General features: G+C 44.1%; 1 protein-coding gene across 2 annotated transcripts in view; it reads right to left on the bottom strand.

Moving 5' to 3' along the window:
• Nucleotides 1-18,173, bottom strand: part of LOC147020803 (3'-5' RNA helicase YTHDC2-like) — a 97,142-nt gene that overhangs the window by 60,747 nt on the left and 18,222 nt on the right. For both annotated transcript variants that reach the window (XM_085896430.1, XM_085896431.1), the window contains exons 3-7: nt 16,388-16,590; nt 15,996-16,201; nt 15,539-15,705; nt 3,732-3,834; nt 3,307-3,463 (exon numbers count right to left, since the gene is read on the bottom strand). In XM_085896430.1, coding sequence (XP_085752556.1) covers nt 3,307-3,463; nt 3,732-3,834; nt 15,539-15,705; nt 15,996-16,201; nt 16,388-16,590 — 836 coding nt within the window. The remainder of the gene's footprint in view (nt 1-3,306; nt 3,464-3,731; nt 3,835-15,538; nt 15,706-15,995; nt 16,202-16,387; nt 16,591-18,173) is intronic.

Raw genomic sequence — 18,173 nt, 5'->3', positions numbered from 1 at the left:
GCCGACACGAGAACTTGTATCGTGCAAGTACAGTACCTGTACATGGCATTCACAACCTTCCTTATTTGCTGAAAATGAATAAAATATCTGCCACCAGACACAAAAGCATCCAATTGGGTTATCAAATCCCTTCAATGAGCATGCTCTTCTTCTTTCTGTAATATTACAAATTTTACACAAGGTTGTATATGTCACCTTAGTCCACATAAAGCGCCCTCAGACTGACCCTCTTAACTGGGACGTTTCGGATCGATCAGCAACAAAACTATGAGAGTGATCACTGTAAGTGATGTTATGACATTTATCGCTTTTCAAATTTCGAGTCAGAGATGATTCGTTTAGCTTCTGCTCTCAAACAACTGAGATTCCTTCTCCTGACTCGGCATGCATGCAAAATATGTCGCACATGAGTTTCCCTTAATATCTACGCCTTTGATAAGATGTATAACACATGGTGCTCCAAGTCTTTCACATGAGCTGTCTTGAAGCCCTGGAGGGAAGAATGGGGCCGAACAGACTGGGGAAGTTGGTTCCACAAGCGACAGAAAAAAGGAACAAATAAATGAGTGGAGGGGATCAGTGAACCTGGATTTTGGGAGTTTAACAAGAAGAGGGTTGCTGGCAGACTGTGTGCACCATATGCAGAAACTTGGGAGAGACCGAGAGAGGGCAGAGGGTGCAACACCAAAAGAAGGTGGTTGAATACTGAGGACACCAACCTTCCTACGATGTGAAAGTAACAGGCCCAGAGACTCAGCTTTGTCATGGGAGATCCCAACGATTGTGAGGGCCTTGCTTACCACACTATTAAGAAGGGCAAGGTGTGCGGCAGGGGCACTCACCCAAAGAGGAGAACAGTACTCCATTAGGCTAAAAATGAAGGCCTTGTAGGTTGCCAAAAATTCAGACTGGTCAAGGAAAGATCTTGCACAACGAAGGATGCCCATGCTAGATTTATTTGTTGTCTACATAGTCTAGGGTTGTGGAAGAGCTAGTACTAGTACACTGAATGGATGAGGATGTAACAGGGCAAAAGGGACAGCAAAGAGAAGGGGGAGACACCAACTGCAGAGCCAAAGACCAAGGCAGAGGAAGGTGGGCAAACAATGGGGTATGGAGAGGAATGGGGGGGCAGGAGAGGATGCTTGGTATGGACAAGATGGATAGAGAAGGAAACTCTCAAGAAGGAAAACTGGAAATTTAGAAAGAGGAGGGATTTGAATGGGGTTGGGGATGGGGGGAGGGGGGAGGGAGGTAACGAGAATAGAAAAGATCATGGTTTTTGAATGGGGATGATCTGAGATGGTGGTGAACAGCTGTCTTGAAGACTTGTAGGGAAGAATGAGATCAAAGAGAATGTGGAAGTTGGTTCCACAGGTGGGGAAAAAAGAAGAGGAACAAATGAGTGAAAGGTAGCAGTGAGCCTGGATTTCATTAGTTTCCGCAGAAGATTGATGGTGGACTGCGTGTGCCATGCAGAAACCAGAGGAGGACAAAGCACGGAAAGGGCAGAGGGTGCAAGACGAGAGAGAGGAGGCGGTAGAAGTCAAAAAGACCAATGACCTGTCTGCGATGGTGAAGTGATAGGCTCGTAGACTCAGCTTCATCACAGATTACAATAATCTTAAAGGCTTTGGTTTCCATGGCATCGAGCTAAGCAAGATGAGGCAGGGGAGCCAGCCCAGAGGAGAGAGCAATACTCCATCAAGCTGTGGTTGAAAGCCTTGCAGGTGGATAGGTCAGGTGTGCCAAGGAAGGACTTTGAATGACAGAGGATGCCCAGTCGGCGGCTGGCTTTGGAGGCCAACTTTGAAATATGGTTTGCCCAAGAAAGACCATGGCTGACAGTGAGACCTAAGAGTTTGAAGGACTGAACTTCCTCAAGAGGATTGTTTAGAAAGTAGGTCGGAGGGTTTGCCAGAGAGTCCTTTCAAAGAAAGATAGTGAGAGTGTGCGTTTGGCAGGATTAAAAGACATATCCCAACTGTTATACCAGCTCCTGATTATGTAAAGGTTTGCAGAGAGGAAGAAGCTGCTGCCTGCCTGTCTGAAAGATGATAAATTACACAGCAGAAGGTGGAATCAGCAGCAAAGAATTAGGCAGGATTTTCCAGGGAATGAGAAAGATCATCGATGAAGATGAGGAACAACACTGGGCGCAAGACAATGGGGGCACTCTGGTCTTGACGGGGAAAGGAGATGAGAGGATTCCGTTAAGAGTTACAAGCTGAATGCGGGAGTCGAGAAAGTCAGCGATTCATGAGAGGAGGTGGCCTTGACGCCATAATCAGAGAGTTTGGAGATCAAGGTGGGGTGCCAGACTGTGTCAAATACTTGACATATGTCCAGAGAGACAGCCCTGATCGCACGTCTGACATTGAGGGCTTCTTTCCATTGTTGGGAGAGTCGAAGTGGCATATCCAAGGTAGAATGACCAGGTCTGAAACCGAACTGATGTCCTGAGATCAAGCCGTTAAATTACCGGTCGCGTACAACTAGCTTGTGTGTGCAATATTTGATGTTCACTCAAAGTTGCGACTCTGCGATCGAACAGCATTGGCTGAATAATCAACAGTACGCTGAAAACTACAGCCTGGATTGTTTTCAGATGATGGCCAGAGCACGCAGTGTCGCAGATCTACACGTGCTTGAAACCACATTCATACACACACAAAGTCCCGTTCTCTGTAATCAAGAATAAAATGTACAAATGCTTCGCTTGGTTTGAGACAACTGCAATTCTGGGGTTAATTAGTTAATTCAGCGCCGAGGAGCCATTGTGTGCATCGACGGCAATCATCGGCAGCCACATGAATCAATCAGCGACCACGTGAGCATAAATTACTATGATCTTTATTTCTGGTATTCTTGCGATAGTCATGTTTTGCTTCCACATCTCGACTTTTTTCAGCATCTTTGAATCTGTGGCACCTAACGACTTAATTTAATCTTTGTATTACAATCGAGATAAGTATGCTAAATTTGGTTGCAATCCCTTCCGTGGTTACAGATGGAAACGATAAGACAAGAACACATGCATGGACGAACGGACAATGTGAAAACATAATGCCTCTGGCCTTTAGCTCCAGAGACACAAAATGAAATCCTGATTAGGTGCCAGCTCAACTAATCTCATATTGTATTGCTCACAATTTCTGCTCTTCAGAGATAACTCAAGCATTTCAGTTTGTGTTTCTTCACATGTGAACAAATTATTTCCACAGCCCTCATCTCGTAATTATTTTATCTCATTCACAAATCCAGAAACAAGTTTTAAGTAAATAAACAAACAATTGTGATCCTCACATTGCAAGATGGGACAGCCGTGAAAGTAAGTCTGAAATAACTGTGCATCCAGTGAGGCACTCATAAGCAGCACACGCAGGTGACTGTGTCTGTGCAACTCCTCCCGCAACTGGATCAGCAAGAAGTCACAAAATCTGTCCCTCTCGTGCACTTCATCCTAGCATATTTGGATGGCAATGAACTTTTAAGAAAGCAAAATGAAAAAAAAACAACCTCAACAGTTCACCATGCTGTCAGCCTGTTATGGTGTTTTGAAGTCCAGGCATCAATCAAATGGTAAAGCCCCCACCTCTCACCTCCCAAATATTTGAAAGATGCACATAATTTTGAACTGCCATTCCATTCAAAATGTTTTAGCTGAAAGCTGGTTCCACACAGAGGTAGCCAAAAAAGCAAGTGAGGCTCGTGCCTGAGCTATGACTCACCACAATGATATGGGTGATGCTTTTCAATGTTTCCACACCACCCATTAACGTTCGCAGCAACACTCCATTCGTGCAGAATGTGAGAAGGGTCTTTGGTGACACTCTGCACATCAAACCAGAAAAACGAGGGTGCAGAAAATCAATATACATTGCTGAAAGGGTTAACTTTTTTTTCTCTGGCTTCACTAGTTATCTAGTTATGTCGTCATGTCTGACTTCTGGTGACATTCATGATCAGATTTCTCCAAACATTCCGATCCTGCATTGCGTCCCAAAGCTCGAGCAGAGACAGCTTGATTCAGGTCAGATCAAGCCAGGTATGGGAGCATGAGTCGGAGTAGCACGTCGCTGCGTCCACTTTCCGCTGGTACTCCAGAGGCCCCCGTCTGGCCATCCCCCAGGCAGATGTCTGGCCCATCCCCATCTCCTTAGATGCCGATCAACCTGCTGCAACCATGAGGCACGTGGTCGGCTCATTGGCATCCTCACTGACGAGACTCCCGAGCTGAGAGAATCTGGTGAGCAGGATCAGCGTCAGGAAAACGAGCCACATGTCCATACAGCCGCAGCTGACGCTCACGGAATATGCAGGTAACAAATCTCATTTGAGTCTCTCTCAGCAACCGCTCGTTGTGCACAAAGTCCGACCAGCGATAGCCAAAGATTCTCCGAAGAGACCTGGTACCAAAGGAATCAAGTCTCCATCTCAGATCCCTGGTCAGAGTCCAAGTCTTATATCTGAAGAGCAAGACTGGAAGTACCAAGGACCTGAATAATCAGAATTTCGTCCTCCCGCACAGGTACCGGCAGTGCCAAACCCCATGATCCAGTGAATCCTAGGCTTCCCAGGACCAATCTAGATGCCTATTGACCTCTGGCTCACAGCCAGCAGTGACATGAATATCACTGCCAAGCAAAGTGAATCTCTCCAAGACCTCAACATCCCCACAACAAACAGGTACAGACAGGATAGTAGCATCCAAGATATCATTGAAAGCATGGATCTCCGTTTTGATCCAGGAAACCCGTAATCCCAGCAGCTCCAACTCCTCATTCAGCAGCTCGAGAGCCCTGAAAAGGATATCCCGAGTCTCTGCAAAGATGACTGCATCATCTGCGAAATCAAGGTCAGAGATCTTGACATTCCCAAACGATGCACCGCAGCTTGATCTCTCCGACATCCTCCCCAGAATCCAGTCCATACAAGTGCTGAAAAGTGTGGGGGTCAGTACACACCCCGACAAACTCCAGTAACAACTGGAAATAAGTCAGAGATGGTATCACCACATCTCACAGTACTCTCAGTACTAGAGTATAGTTCAGACATCAGATCGATCAATTCTGGTGGCACCCCACGAAGACCAAGAATCCTCCAGAGGGCATCCCGATTCACTGAATCAAACGCTTCACAGAGATCAACATAGGCTGCAAACAGCCCCTGCTAAAACTATCGCCTGCGTTCGGTGAGAACCCGAAGAGCAAGGACATGGTCAATCGTTGACCTATTTGGTGTAAAGCCTGACTGCTCTGGACGCTGATGCTCAAGCATCAACGATGGCGAACCCTATGAAGAAATAACAGAGCAAAGACCTTGCCCAGCACTGAGAGCAGCGTCACCCCTCGGTAGTTGTTGTAGTCTTGGCGATCACCCTGTCCTTTTTAGAGAGGGACAGCAAGGCCTCTCTTCGTCAGTTGGGATGATGCCTGCATTCCAGGAAGAGCACAGAACTGCATGCAACAACATGAATACAGCATTTCCACCAGCCTTGAGAAGTTCAGCATGGATGCCACAGATCCCAGGAGCTTTATCCCATTTAAACAGGTTCACCACAGCCTGTGTTTCCACAGACAAAGGTGGACCACAGTTGACTGGTGGGTCAGCAATAGGGATAGTAACACCTCTGACATCTAACTAAACAGCGGGTGGATCAGCCTGGTACAGCCACTCAAAGTAACCTGCCCAGCGGGCCTTCACTTCAAACTCCTCTGTCAAGAGCCCACCACCCTCCGCTCTAGCTGCAGTGCACCGAGGGATGGGCTTGAATGAACGCAATGTGCGAATTCTCCTGTAAGCAGGACGAGAATCTCTTGACCACACGTGATGCTCTACCCCCTCGCAGATTCCTCGCACATTGACCTCCATGTCCACTGTCCGTGCACGTTCAGTTTTCGCCTCAACTCCCTGAACAGCCCAGCTCTGCCATTAAGCCTGGTCCTGTGACTCTGGTCAATGGTATCCAGTGTCCCTTGAGAGACAAAATTATTCTTCGCCCTCCGGTGAGTTCCAAGACATCCACCGGAAACATCCAAGGACGGTGGTCTTGAAGGCACTCCACAACTCTTCAGGACCTCCCAAAGCACCCAGACACCCAAATCCCTACTCAGCTTGTTCGCAAACTCCTCAGTTATCCTCTCATCCTTGAGCTTGCCAACATCCTGCCGAGGCTGGGATGTTAGCATTCTCCTGGATTTCAACTGCAACTTCAGAGTTGCTACCACAAGGCTGTGGTCAGTGTTGAGGAGTAGCCTGGTGTTGGCTTAGTGGTTAGGGTGGTGGCTTGTGATCCTAGGGTCCTGAGTTCAAGCCCCGGTGGCCGCTGAATTAATACACCAGGGGGTTGACTCAGCCAGTCATCCTTCCGAGGTCGGCGAAAGGAATACCAGTGTGTACTGGTAGAGGGGCACTGAATCAGCGACACAGTCGTGCTTCCAAGAAATGATAGCTACCCCGGAAGTTAAGCTGCCATACACAAGAAGAAGAAGAAGTGTTGTGGAACTGAGCAGACCCTGCAGTTCTGAATCATCCTACAATGACCATCAATGTGCACATGGCCCTGCATTTCTGGATCATCCTCCAGCGACCATCGACGAGCGCATCGTCAATCTCCTTTGCCATACCACCAGCGTTGGAATACCAAGTCCATCAATGAGGCTGTGGGTGCTGAAGCCATGAACCAGCCTCCCTAAATCCATGACTTCTTGCAAAGTCAAGGAACTTAGTGCTATTTTGATCCATGGGGACCAACACATGTCTCATAACCATCCCAATCAGTTCCAATCGATGCTTACACCTGTTGGTGCTATAACTCCATGACACGGCGGGTCGCTAATCGACCATGAAGGCCAATAACTCGACCACGTGACCTAGGGTCTTCCGTCTAATAAATACCATTTACCTAAAGGTCACGTGATCTAATTACCGGGGGACACGCCCTCGGTACACCTTGTTCAAACTGGATCACCTTACCGGATCAGTTGCAGTCGAGCGTAACTGCCAAGGACATACCAGCTAGAAAAACAGATCATTGGTGGATAACGTCCCGGCTAGGCTAGGATACGAACCATGCTGGACCAATGAAGGAAAAGACGAAAACGAGCAGGGAACATTTCTACACAAGCACTTATTTACAATCAAGTGAGGAAAGGTATGTAGCACAGTAAATGGGGTTTATTATTATGTATAGCAGGGATAGCAAGGAATTTGTGGGGTGCGACAAAAGGCAAGCAATTTACAAAAGCAGACACAGAGCAGACTTATTCCGTTAGAATTTCTACAATCTTAACATATGCTACGACAGGCGCCATATATATATATATATATATATATATATATATATATATATATATATATATATATATATATATCTCTCTCTCTCTCACACACACACACACACACACACACACACACACACACACACACACACACACACACACACACACACACACACACACACAATGAAGATTAGATAGCCAGAAAGAAAGAGAGTAGATGAGGATAAACGGCCTCACAATACCTGGTGTGGTCGGCCGACTAACGCAACCCAGTATGCTTAGGGGGAGCTGGGGTGTGGGGGGGGGGAGAAATACTGGCGTCTCAGGTATGGGAATGGGAGGTGTGGTGTAGTGCAATATGGGGGGTGAAGTGTTATGCATGAGGAAAATGTGACTGCGAGTCAGTAGGAATGCTCTTTTGTGCATCCAAAGGGGATGAGAGAGAGGGGTGGAAAGAGAGAAATGAGAGAAGATGCCTGAGGCAAAAGATCCCTCACCACAAGATGTGGGAGGCAAAAGATCCCTCACCTAGTCGTGCATAGGTCTGTTCGTGTAGCGTGTACCTCCGTGGGACGCTCCGCTTGAGCGTTCCCACCTCGAGAGTTGGCGCGTTATCTCCGGCTTCGTCACTTTGCCGGGGCTCGTAGCAACGTGCGCTCCCCAATGGTTCTTCGGAATAAGCACGTCTCAGTCGCACACCAACCGCAAGTGAAGAGCCAGCGAAGGGTACAGGCAATGAGGAACAACCAACGCAGAGCCGAGATGAGCAGAGAAGGTGGCGAATGCGAGAGGCGAAGAAAAGGGCGAGCGGCTCCGCGTTCCGTCTTTCATAAGCCCTGGGCGAAGATGGGGTGACGATCTGAAGCGACGCGCTGTAACCCGAATCCTGCTTCTCTGTTGGGCGACAGCGGCCAAAGCCATGCCCTGCCAGGCTCCTGGGGCCGGAAGCGGTCTCATTCGCACATCCAGCATGACCCGGCAGGAAGTCGCCAGAACACGGAAAGATGGAGCTCCGTACCAAACTCCCGGATCGCTCTTCCCGCGATCCCTCCTCGCCGCCCGTCTTTCCGTGTTCTGGCGACTGGACGAGGGTTGTATCAATCCCACGTGCTCACCCAAGACATTCCCGGAGAGATGCGGTTGGTGCTATTAACATCCGTTGCTCGTCCCTGCATCACGCGGTTCGAGTAAAGCCTGAGTTATGCAGCATGGCTCTGTTTCGTGGCGAATTGTATCCATACAGGAGGTACGAGGAGATGCGGGAATATTTTTCCCGTGTGCGGGAGGTGTTGGTGGTCGAAGTGGTGAGTTTTTGATGAGTGAGGGGTGAGCAAGGTGAGATGCCGTTGGAAATTGGCGCTCATATTTGAAAGAAATAATGGCACGCCATGCGTGTGCTGTACAGTGTGCAGTGTTTATAGTGGAGGAAGGTTGTTGGTTCCAAGCCACGGGGGGCATCGTAGTGTGCTTATTTCTCATCACATTTTGCATGGCATGTGTGCTTGCTTGTTTGACTTGTGCCATGGCCAAAGGGAAAGAAAGGGTTGAAATAAAAATCAGAATGGAAGATAGAGATGTAGTTAATAGAACTAGCTATAAGACCCACGCAAGGCACTTCGTCCCGTTAACCCAGAGACATGAGGTGAAGGTCTGACTGCACGAAGACTAACAAAATAACTGCCTGGGGATTACTATGTTGGGTGCCATTGCCTTAGAGGCAGGTGGTTTTGCAGAACCGCAACAATATGTACAGAAGAGATAAACTGCGGCGGTAAAATATCACAAAGGAAAGATAAGCGTAAAAAATATGAACCACAATCGACATTTTGGGTGTAACGCTATCAAATAATTAAGGAATACAAAACATCTGTTGCAATATATAGAGAATCAGTTGTGTAATTATTAACAGGTGCATAAATAATTAATCAATTATATGTATATATAGGAAAATTACCTGCCCAGACCAGGAATTGAACCTTGGTCCTCTGGTGAATTGTACCAACACTCTGCCATCTGAGCTATCTGGGTAACCCACAGACTAAGCACACAATTCTCCCACATATAGAGATGCCACTCTCTTTCCACCGCTGCTTCCAGGATACTCACTGCCAAGCATTGGAGCAGCAACCGTCTGTCCACAAGAGGGTCTTCCCCCCGTGGGAGGACAATTCCATGACTGCTCTTATTCACCAGAGGGGGTGTAGTACTACAATTATAAATGAACAGGCCCGTTCATAAAAATGAACAACATGAACATGAACATATAAATGAACAACATGAACATATAAATGAACAACAGAAATGGGGGAATTATGCACCCAGACCAGGAATGTGAACCCAGGTCCTCTGGTGAACCGTACCAGTGCTCTACAATCTGGGCTATCTGGTGAATCATAGCAGTCATGGAATTGTCCCCCCACGGGGGGGAGACCCTCTCGTGGACAGGCAGTCGCTGCTCCTACGATTGGCAGCGAGTGTCCCGAAAGCAGCGGTGGAAAGAGAGTGGCATCTCTACATGTGGGAGAATTGTGTGTTTAACCTGCACATCACCCAAACAGCTCAGATGGCAGGGCACTGGTACAGTTCATCAGAGAACCTGAATTCAATTCCCAATCTGGGCACATAATTTTCCCACATTTACACAAGTTTGTTTGCCTGTTCATTTATAATTGAGTTTTTTTTGTATACTTTCTCGAGGCTCATATGAGAGCGAACACACAACGCACATCAAGGGGGGGCATAAGACAAGAGGGGTGGGAATGGGAAGGACAAAACAGTGGGGAACAGACATAAGGAGATCTGTGGAAGGGAGAGGGATGGGGCGGAGAACACGGGGTCTACAAGATGGACATTACAGGGACTTTGAGGAAGGAAAGCAGGGAATTTGAAGAAGGTGGGTTTGGGGTGGATTAACGGGGGTAGAAAAGATCGAGCATTTGGATGGGGGTGGTGAACAGCTGCTTTGAAGGCCTGGAGGGAAGAATGGGATTGAACAGAGTGAGGGAGTTTATTCCAAAGGCGGGAAAAAAGAGGAATGAAAGAGTGAAGGTGAGCAACGATTCGTCATTTTGGTAGTTTTACCAGAAGGGGGTTGTTGGCGGACCTTGAGTGCCCTGCAGAAATATGGTGGGGACAAATCGCAGACAGAGCAGGGGGGTGAGACCGGAGAGGAGACGGTAGAAGACAAAGACCATCGACCTGCCTGCGGTGAGAGAGCGAGAGGCCCAAAGACTCAGCCTCATCGCGGGAGAATTAATCAAGTGTTGGAATAAGGAAAAGCCCAGCATGTACCATTAATTACTCGAGGGTATATTGTGCCGAGCTGAAAGATGATTTTCTCCTCTAAGTGCTTTTGATCCGAATCATTGAAACATGCTTTGTTTGATAACACACACTTGGAAATTTTCCTTGGTACGATTATCAAGGTTGAAATGTGCTGCTACTGGCAGACCAGTTGTGTTTAAACATATGGTTATGAAATGTTTGGCCACTCTGTCAGCCAAACATCATTAGTTTCAACCAATAGAGAGCAGATTGCAACGATCCACAACAAAGCACATATAATAGTTGTGGAAGAAGTCAGTGACCTTCAACATGCCATATCCCTCTCGGGCCTCTAGTCGCATCGTATGACATGTTCACAAGTTTTACATCTGGGGCGATTTCAGGTTGTTGTCCCAAATCGTTTGACTTCAACATCGTTGGAAGAAAAAAGGAAACAAACTAATTTTTTTTGAGGCTAGTAGCATCCTTATATGGCACCAGAATTTGACTACCACCAAAAAATCTTGCGAGTGGCATCATCAGTCAAGAGAAGATTAAAAATCTCCTTGATGGATCTAGCAAAATGGCTTGTTGTCAAGTTGTAGGTCATAATCATTGGAATAAGACAACGAAAATCATTTTGCTTTTCAATCATTGCCTCTTGGTGAGAAACCCGTACAACCTGAAACCTGGCTTCATGTATAATAGTAGTGGGGTAACCTTGTTTTTGAAAAATATCACTCATTTCTTGAGTGCGTATGCGAAAAGTGTCATCACTACTGCAAATATGTCACAATTGCAGAAATTGGGACTGTGGTTTGGAATTATTGCACGATCGAGGGCGATATGACTCGTACATTAAATGAGAATGAGAGTCCGTCTGTTTAGAGTAGACATCTGTGCTGAATCCCTCTGCTGTAAAAGAGATGCTGATGTCCAACAAAATGTAACTGATGTGACTGACAAAGATACAGGCATAAGAGAGTGCCATTTTGGTTCCGATGGCTACTCGTTTTTGTCCTTAATAAAAAATTCCCAAACTTAAAAAGAAAGGTTGAGAACTAATTCAGTCAATCTTAACAAGGTAATGGCACCAGGTTTGGTGTCACAAGGATTATGCCCCAAAACCTACTGCAGAGCCTCCACTCCCTCATTTGTAGGAATATTGATATACAAAGAAGAAATATCCATGGTGAAAAGGAAATGACCACTTCCTCCTTCCTGGAAACAGAAAGTATTGAAAAGACAAATCACATGGGGGGGGGGGGGGGTATCGTTCACATAGGTGGGAAATGAAGTGACCAATGACCATGCCAGAATTCCAACGAGATACTTGCTGATAAGTTCAGTGGGGCAGTTGCACGTAGATACAACAGGACAACCTGGTGTATGAAGTTTATAAATCTTGGGAAGTAAATAAAAATTTGCAGACTAGGGATAGTCCTGGATGAGATTCACAGCACTGAATTGCAAATAACCTATTTTTATGAAATCTTTCAACCATGTTGGAAATAATGTTGTTGCTCCAAAGTAGGATGCGATTGAACAGGTATACAAGAATCCCCATCTGAAAGCTGGCACATTGCTTCCTGTTCATACAAGTTACGTCTCCATACAACAACCGCACCACCTTTATCAGCAGGTTTTATCATATACCCCTTGTTGTTCTGAAGAGCTTTCATGATGGCACGTTCCCATTTAGAGATATCGTATAAAACACGGATATCAGATTTAAGTATGTTGTTAAAATCACTTCTACATTTAGAAATGAAAAGATCAACAGCAGGGTGCTTGCCTTCTGGAGGTGTCCAGGAAGAATGGCCTGGTTTCAGTACTGTGAAAGGGTCGAGGGTTCTGAAGAGCTCAAATCTGAAGAGTGAGCTCCTTTTATCCTCATGTGAAAGGCAAGAGGAGAGCCAACAGCCACACCTGCTCGACAAATTTTTCAAAAATCTTCCTGGATTTCGAATTTGTCCATCCTTTCAGAAGTGGAGACGAAGGACAGTCCTCCTTTAAGTATCGATCTGATGTCTTCCATGAGTGGTAAGTCCAAGGGTATGGTTACCACCAAGTTAGTATCCTCCGGAATTGCACAACTGGACTGGTGACGGGAATTGATATCATGAAGTTTCTTCTTCTTCTTGTTTAAAACGAGCACATGATAATGTATACGTACACATATTTACATACAGTCGTGGCCAAAAATATTGTCACCCTTGCACTTTTTTCAAATAACTCCTAGTTTTCTCCAAAAATAAGTTGAAATTGACAAAAGTATTTTGTCTCCACAATTCTTTATTTCATTGTTAATATTACCGAACCTTTGTTTTTGATTCAGAACTTAAGATATCCTTTTAAATCAGAAAATAAGAAATGGCATTGACAAAATTATTGACACCAGACTTAATATTTGGTATCACAACCTTTGGACAAAATAACTGCAATCAAGCACTTCCTATAGCCGTGAATGATGTTCCTACACCTCTCTACTGGTAGTTTGGCCCAATCTTCTTGTGCAAACTGCTCCAGTTTTCCCAAATTTGACGGGTGCCTTTTCCCAACTGCTGTTTTCAGATCTCCCCACAGGTGTTCAATGGGATTTAGATCTGGACCCATTGCTGGCCACTTCAGAACAATCCAGAGTTTTGTCTTGAACCATTCCTGGGTGCTTTTTGAAGTGTGTTTGGGGTAATTGTCATGCTGCAAGACCCATGGCCTTCGACGGAGAGCCAGCTTTCTGACACTGGGTTGAACATTGTGCTCCAAAATGCCTCCTTGGTAATCTCCTGATTTCATGATGCCATGCACACTCAAGGAACCCAGTGCCAGAGGCGGCACAGCAACCCCAAAACATCATTGAATCTCCTCCATGTTTAACTGTAGGGAAGGTGGTCTTTTCTTTGAAGGATTCATTATCTTGCCAAAACGAAGTTTTTGCAAGATATGTTAGTCAGCTTGTATGTTTTTTTTTTTTTTTGTCTGTAATCACGTATAAAAAATTCTGCAGAGCACAGTTATCATCGGAAATTTTTGTAACTTCGCATATCAGAGGCCTATAGAGGTCCCTTTCAGCGCATAAAATTTTGAAGGTCAAGGTCAAAGGTCAAGGTCACTTTGTCGCAAATCAGGGGAGTCGACGAAACCCTTATTTTTTGAGTAATTTTGATCGGATCGTCTTCAAACTTCATGGGAATATAGTTCATGGTCTGGCGCTCAGCTGATTAATTTTTGGTGGCGATTGGCCTTGACCTTCATAGTTAGCACCTCAGGTCAAACATATTTGACCCCAAGGTCAAATTTTCAAGTTTTAGGAACCATATCGTGTAGTACCTCAAATTGAACACCTTGATGAGTGCTTTCTAGATATGTCAAGCTTGAGACATTAAGATGTCATTTGACGTTATGAGGCAAAAGCATATTTTTCATGGTTACTCTGTAGAACGATTCTCATCGGAATCTCTCATCGGCAGATATTCCTCAAGGAGTCGCTCCTGGTGGATAGCAGCTCTGTTCACCTCAGTGTGACCTTAAAGAAGTCACACGTGGTCACCTTTTGGCAAGATACGGGTCACCCTGCGGGTGACATTGGTTTTTATTTTGTTTTCTGTAAGCATCAAGATGATGTGCTTTTCCAAAAAGCTCGAGTTTGGTCTCATCTGTCCACAGGACATTCTCTCAAAAGGATTTGGCTTGTTCAGGTATGTTTTGGCAAACTCAAGTTGGGCTTTCTTCTGTCTTTCTCAGCAGTGGGGTCCTCCTGGGTCTCCGACCATAGAACCCCCTTTCATTTAGTTGACAGATGGTGAGAGTTGAAACTGTTGAACAATGTGTCTGAAAGTCAGCTTGAAACTGTTTGGCAATTGATTGAGGTTTTTTTCTCCACCATTCGAACAATCATTCACTGCAATCTTTGACCATGTTTTCCCTTTCGGCCACGTCCAGGGAGGTTGGCGACAGTGCCATGAGCCTAAAACTTCCTGATATTATTGCGTACAGTGGACACAGGAACATCAAGGTCTCTGGAGATGGACTTGTAACCTTGAGATTGTCCATGATTGGCTACAATCTTATGTGTGACCTCCTCAGACAATTCTCTGGTTTTCTTTCTTTTCTCCATGCTCATTGCGGTACACACAGTGACACAAAACAGCAGAATGACCCCTTTTCTCTATTCAAACTGGTTGAATGAGAGATTTTTTTATATTGCAGGCACCTGCAACTCACCACAGGTGAGTTCAATTCCAAAGTAAAGGAGAATCACCTGCTTGAAATCTAATTATTTCTAACCTCTTCTAAAAGGTGCCAACAATGTTGTCCGGGTCATTTAAGGATTTCTGTGTGGAATAAGCTAAGATTTAGTAATTTTTTTCCAGCTATTTTTATTTTGCTCCACTGCAAACCAAAGAAATACATCTGTCGACACCAAAATATTTTTTAATTTCAGCAATTTTCTGGAAGAAATGGTGCATTATTTCAAAAAAGTGCAAGGGTGCTAATGTTTTTGGCCATGAATGCACATACATAACACAATTTGGGTGAGATTCACAAACATACACCCGAAGTTTTATATGCAGCAAATGCATTTCCCAATATAATTTTTGACGGTATTTAATCCCAGAATTTTCTTTCACTTCTTATGGTTGAAACTGTGCCAACTTTGCAGTCTACTGTTCTTTTTAGATGATTATTTTTTCCATTGTCACTACTTTGTCATTTCAAAATCTAACATTTAAAGTTGTTCATTTTATGCTACAGATTCAAAAATTATTTCACTTTACACACAAGGAAAGGGTATACATTTACTTTTTATCAAATATAGAGCAGAAATGACCAAATAACTGAGCAAGACTAATGAGATCAGAAGAAGATAGACAAGAGAATTTTAGCGAGATGTTATGCAATAGTACCACACTCGCCCACACTGCCCCAACCACCAGAATGAACAAAGTGCAATGCAAAGGTTGTATTGCTTCTCATTCCATCAAACACACCGACTCTCCAATCGAATCTGGTAGCCAATAGTCTCTCCCACATGCTCCCCACGTTCGGCAGCAACGCGCTCTGCTATGGCGACAGTTGTAAGTCGACGCGGTTGTGCACACAACAAGCGGCAGGGCTTTCCTGTCGCATGGCTTGCATCCAGCAGGAACTGTGGAATCTGTGAAATTTAGAGACAAATTAAACTTGAAAGGATGGAGAAAACAAGAGGAAAGGATGCGAAAAGGTGAGAGATGGAATGGTGAGAAATTTTTAAAAAAGAAAAAAAAAGGAAAGGGTGGGCATAGTATAATATTGGGGATGAAAGATAATTTTTTAAAATGGTAATAGGTCACCGTGAGGCATTAAAAAGAAAATGATGGGAAAATAAATAAAAGGAAAGTAGAATAAAATAATCAAAAAAATGTAGAAAAATTCTGACGAAAGTTTGGGAGGAAAATGGTGACATACCTGGGTAGTTTTTCCACAACCCGTTTCCCCAATGATGAGTGTGACACGGTTCTGGGCCACGATGTCAAGAATCTCCTGTTTGTACTCTACTATGCGAAGAGACTGACAGAAGGAATCAAGCTGTGACGGCTTCCTCGCTGGTGGAACTTGGGGCACACCATTGTTCACTCGTCTAGATATCTTAGTCAAAGAATCTCGCAGAGGGACTGAAAGGGGACAAAATACGATAAAATCTCTGGGAGTCACAGCATGCATGTTGCTTTTCAACAAACAAGAGTTGATAAATAATCGATACAACTTTTAAGGTAAAATGAAATTCAAATAAAGTGCATTGCCGTATTTTTAAGTTGTTTCTGTTAAGGGTGGCTAGTCCAGCTGACTGCTGAACTTGCCCGTATCTCGAACAGGTGAAGCAGAAGGCTCTGTAGGTGTATGCAGGTCGGCACGCTCCTTGTTGGTAACAGGGTAATGGCTGATGAAATAATGCATTTCGTTGAACACATGGGGTTCCAGCAACAACACCATTTTCTCAGACACAGCTTCCTTTGAAATGTCTCTCTTCTTGTATATTGTGAGGACACGGTTCCACCCTATTCTGTGAGAGAACAATCACCACAAACAAACAAATTTTTAAAAGCACTCCAGCAATAAAATTGAACAACTAAGAACAAGTTTGCCACCGTCGGCCGTCTCGCGCCCGTAACTGCCGGCAACCCCATTATCATGGTTTTTCCAAACATATCATATATGGTACAACCATTACATTTCATGGTTTTTCAAACAAATAACAAAGTACGACAACATGTTTATTTAAAAAATATATATATATATATATATATATATATATATATATATATATATATATATATATATATATATATATATATATATATATATATACTTCCATTTGATGCCTCATCTGGAAGGGATTGAGAAATGAAAGGTATTTAATGAATTCATTTGGATTCGATCAAATAGTCGGCCATCATTGATAAATTAAGGAAAAAAATACAGTAGTACATTGAATTAAAGAAAAAAAAAGTTGTAGATACACGATTCCTTTGTTGGAAATTCCATTCTTCCATCCAGGCCTTCAAAACAGCTGTTCGTCCAGCAGCAATTTCTCATGAGGCCAAATAAGGAAATTCGTTCAACACCCCCTTCAGAAAAAGTTTGACTTGACAGGGTGGTAGAATAGACCCTAAAGAACACCTCCAGGTAGTATGGGGTTTCAAATTGTGGTATCATTAAAATTCTACAGGCCATTATACATACCAAGGGTACTTACCAAGAGGGTCACTGTGGGCAAGCAAAATTTAGGGGAGGGGTAACGTAAACGTGAATATCTTTGTCGAGACTCAACCAATTTTCAATATTGAGGTATCATTGGCTTCGTATTATAATTCTCTATCAGAGTATGTACAGTTATTTGAAAATGGCCTTTGCCATGGCATCACCAAAGCTAAAATATCACACTAATTCAAACTTTCTGACATTTTTAATTGTGTTCTCATATGAAGGGGAACGGTGTTTCTCAATTACTACTGGTATGTATACATTTTGGAAATCAAACACTGAAGAAAGTATTGTTCTGCAGAAATTCATATACATACAGAGACACGCATAAAGAAAACTTCAACTGTTATTACTTACGAAATCTAAAGATTTCGTAAGTATATTGATGACTTCCGTCATCTGTTTGTGTGTTTGTTTGTTTGTTTGTTTGTGTTTGTTTGTTTGTGTGTGTATTTGTGTGTGTGTTTGTGTGTGTGTTTGTTACTTACGAAATCTAAAGATTTTGTAAGTATATTGATCAGTTCCGTTTCTGTTTGTTTGTTTGTGTGTTTGTTCGTATGTTTGTTACTTACGAAATCTGAAGATTTCGTAAGTATATTGATGACTTCTGTTTCTGTTTGTTTGTTTGTATGTTTGTTTGTTTGTTTGTTTGTTTGTAGGCACGATAACTCGAGAACGGAAGAAGCCACCAATGTCAAATTACACCACGTGATTCAGGAGGGTGATGGCTAGTGCTAATTAGATTTTGGTCAAAATCGGTCAAGGTCACAGTGAGGTCAAACATCCAAAAAATGATAACTCGAGAACGGAAGAAGCTACCAATGTCAAATTACACCACGTGATTCAGGAGGGTGATGGCTAGTGCAGATTAGATTTTGGTCA

Source organism: Eptatretus burgeri, chromosome 9, assembly GCF_056783735.1.
Source record: "Eptatretus burgeri isolate ZD-2024b chromosome 9, Ebu_testis_v1, whole genome shotgun sequence".
NCBI lineage: Eukaryota > Metazoa > Chordata > Myxini > Myxiniformes > Myxinidae > Eptatretus > Eptatretus burgeri.
This window is presented reverse-complemented; position numbering and strand designations above follow the sequence as displayed.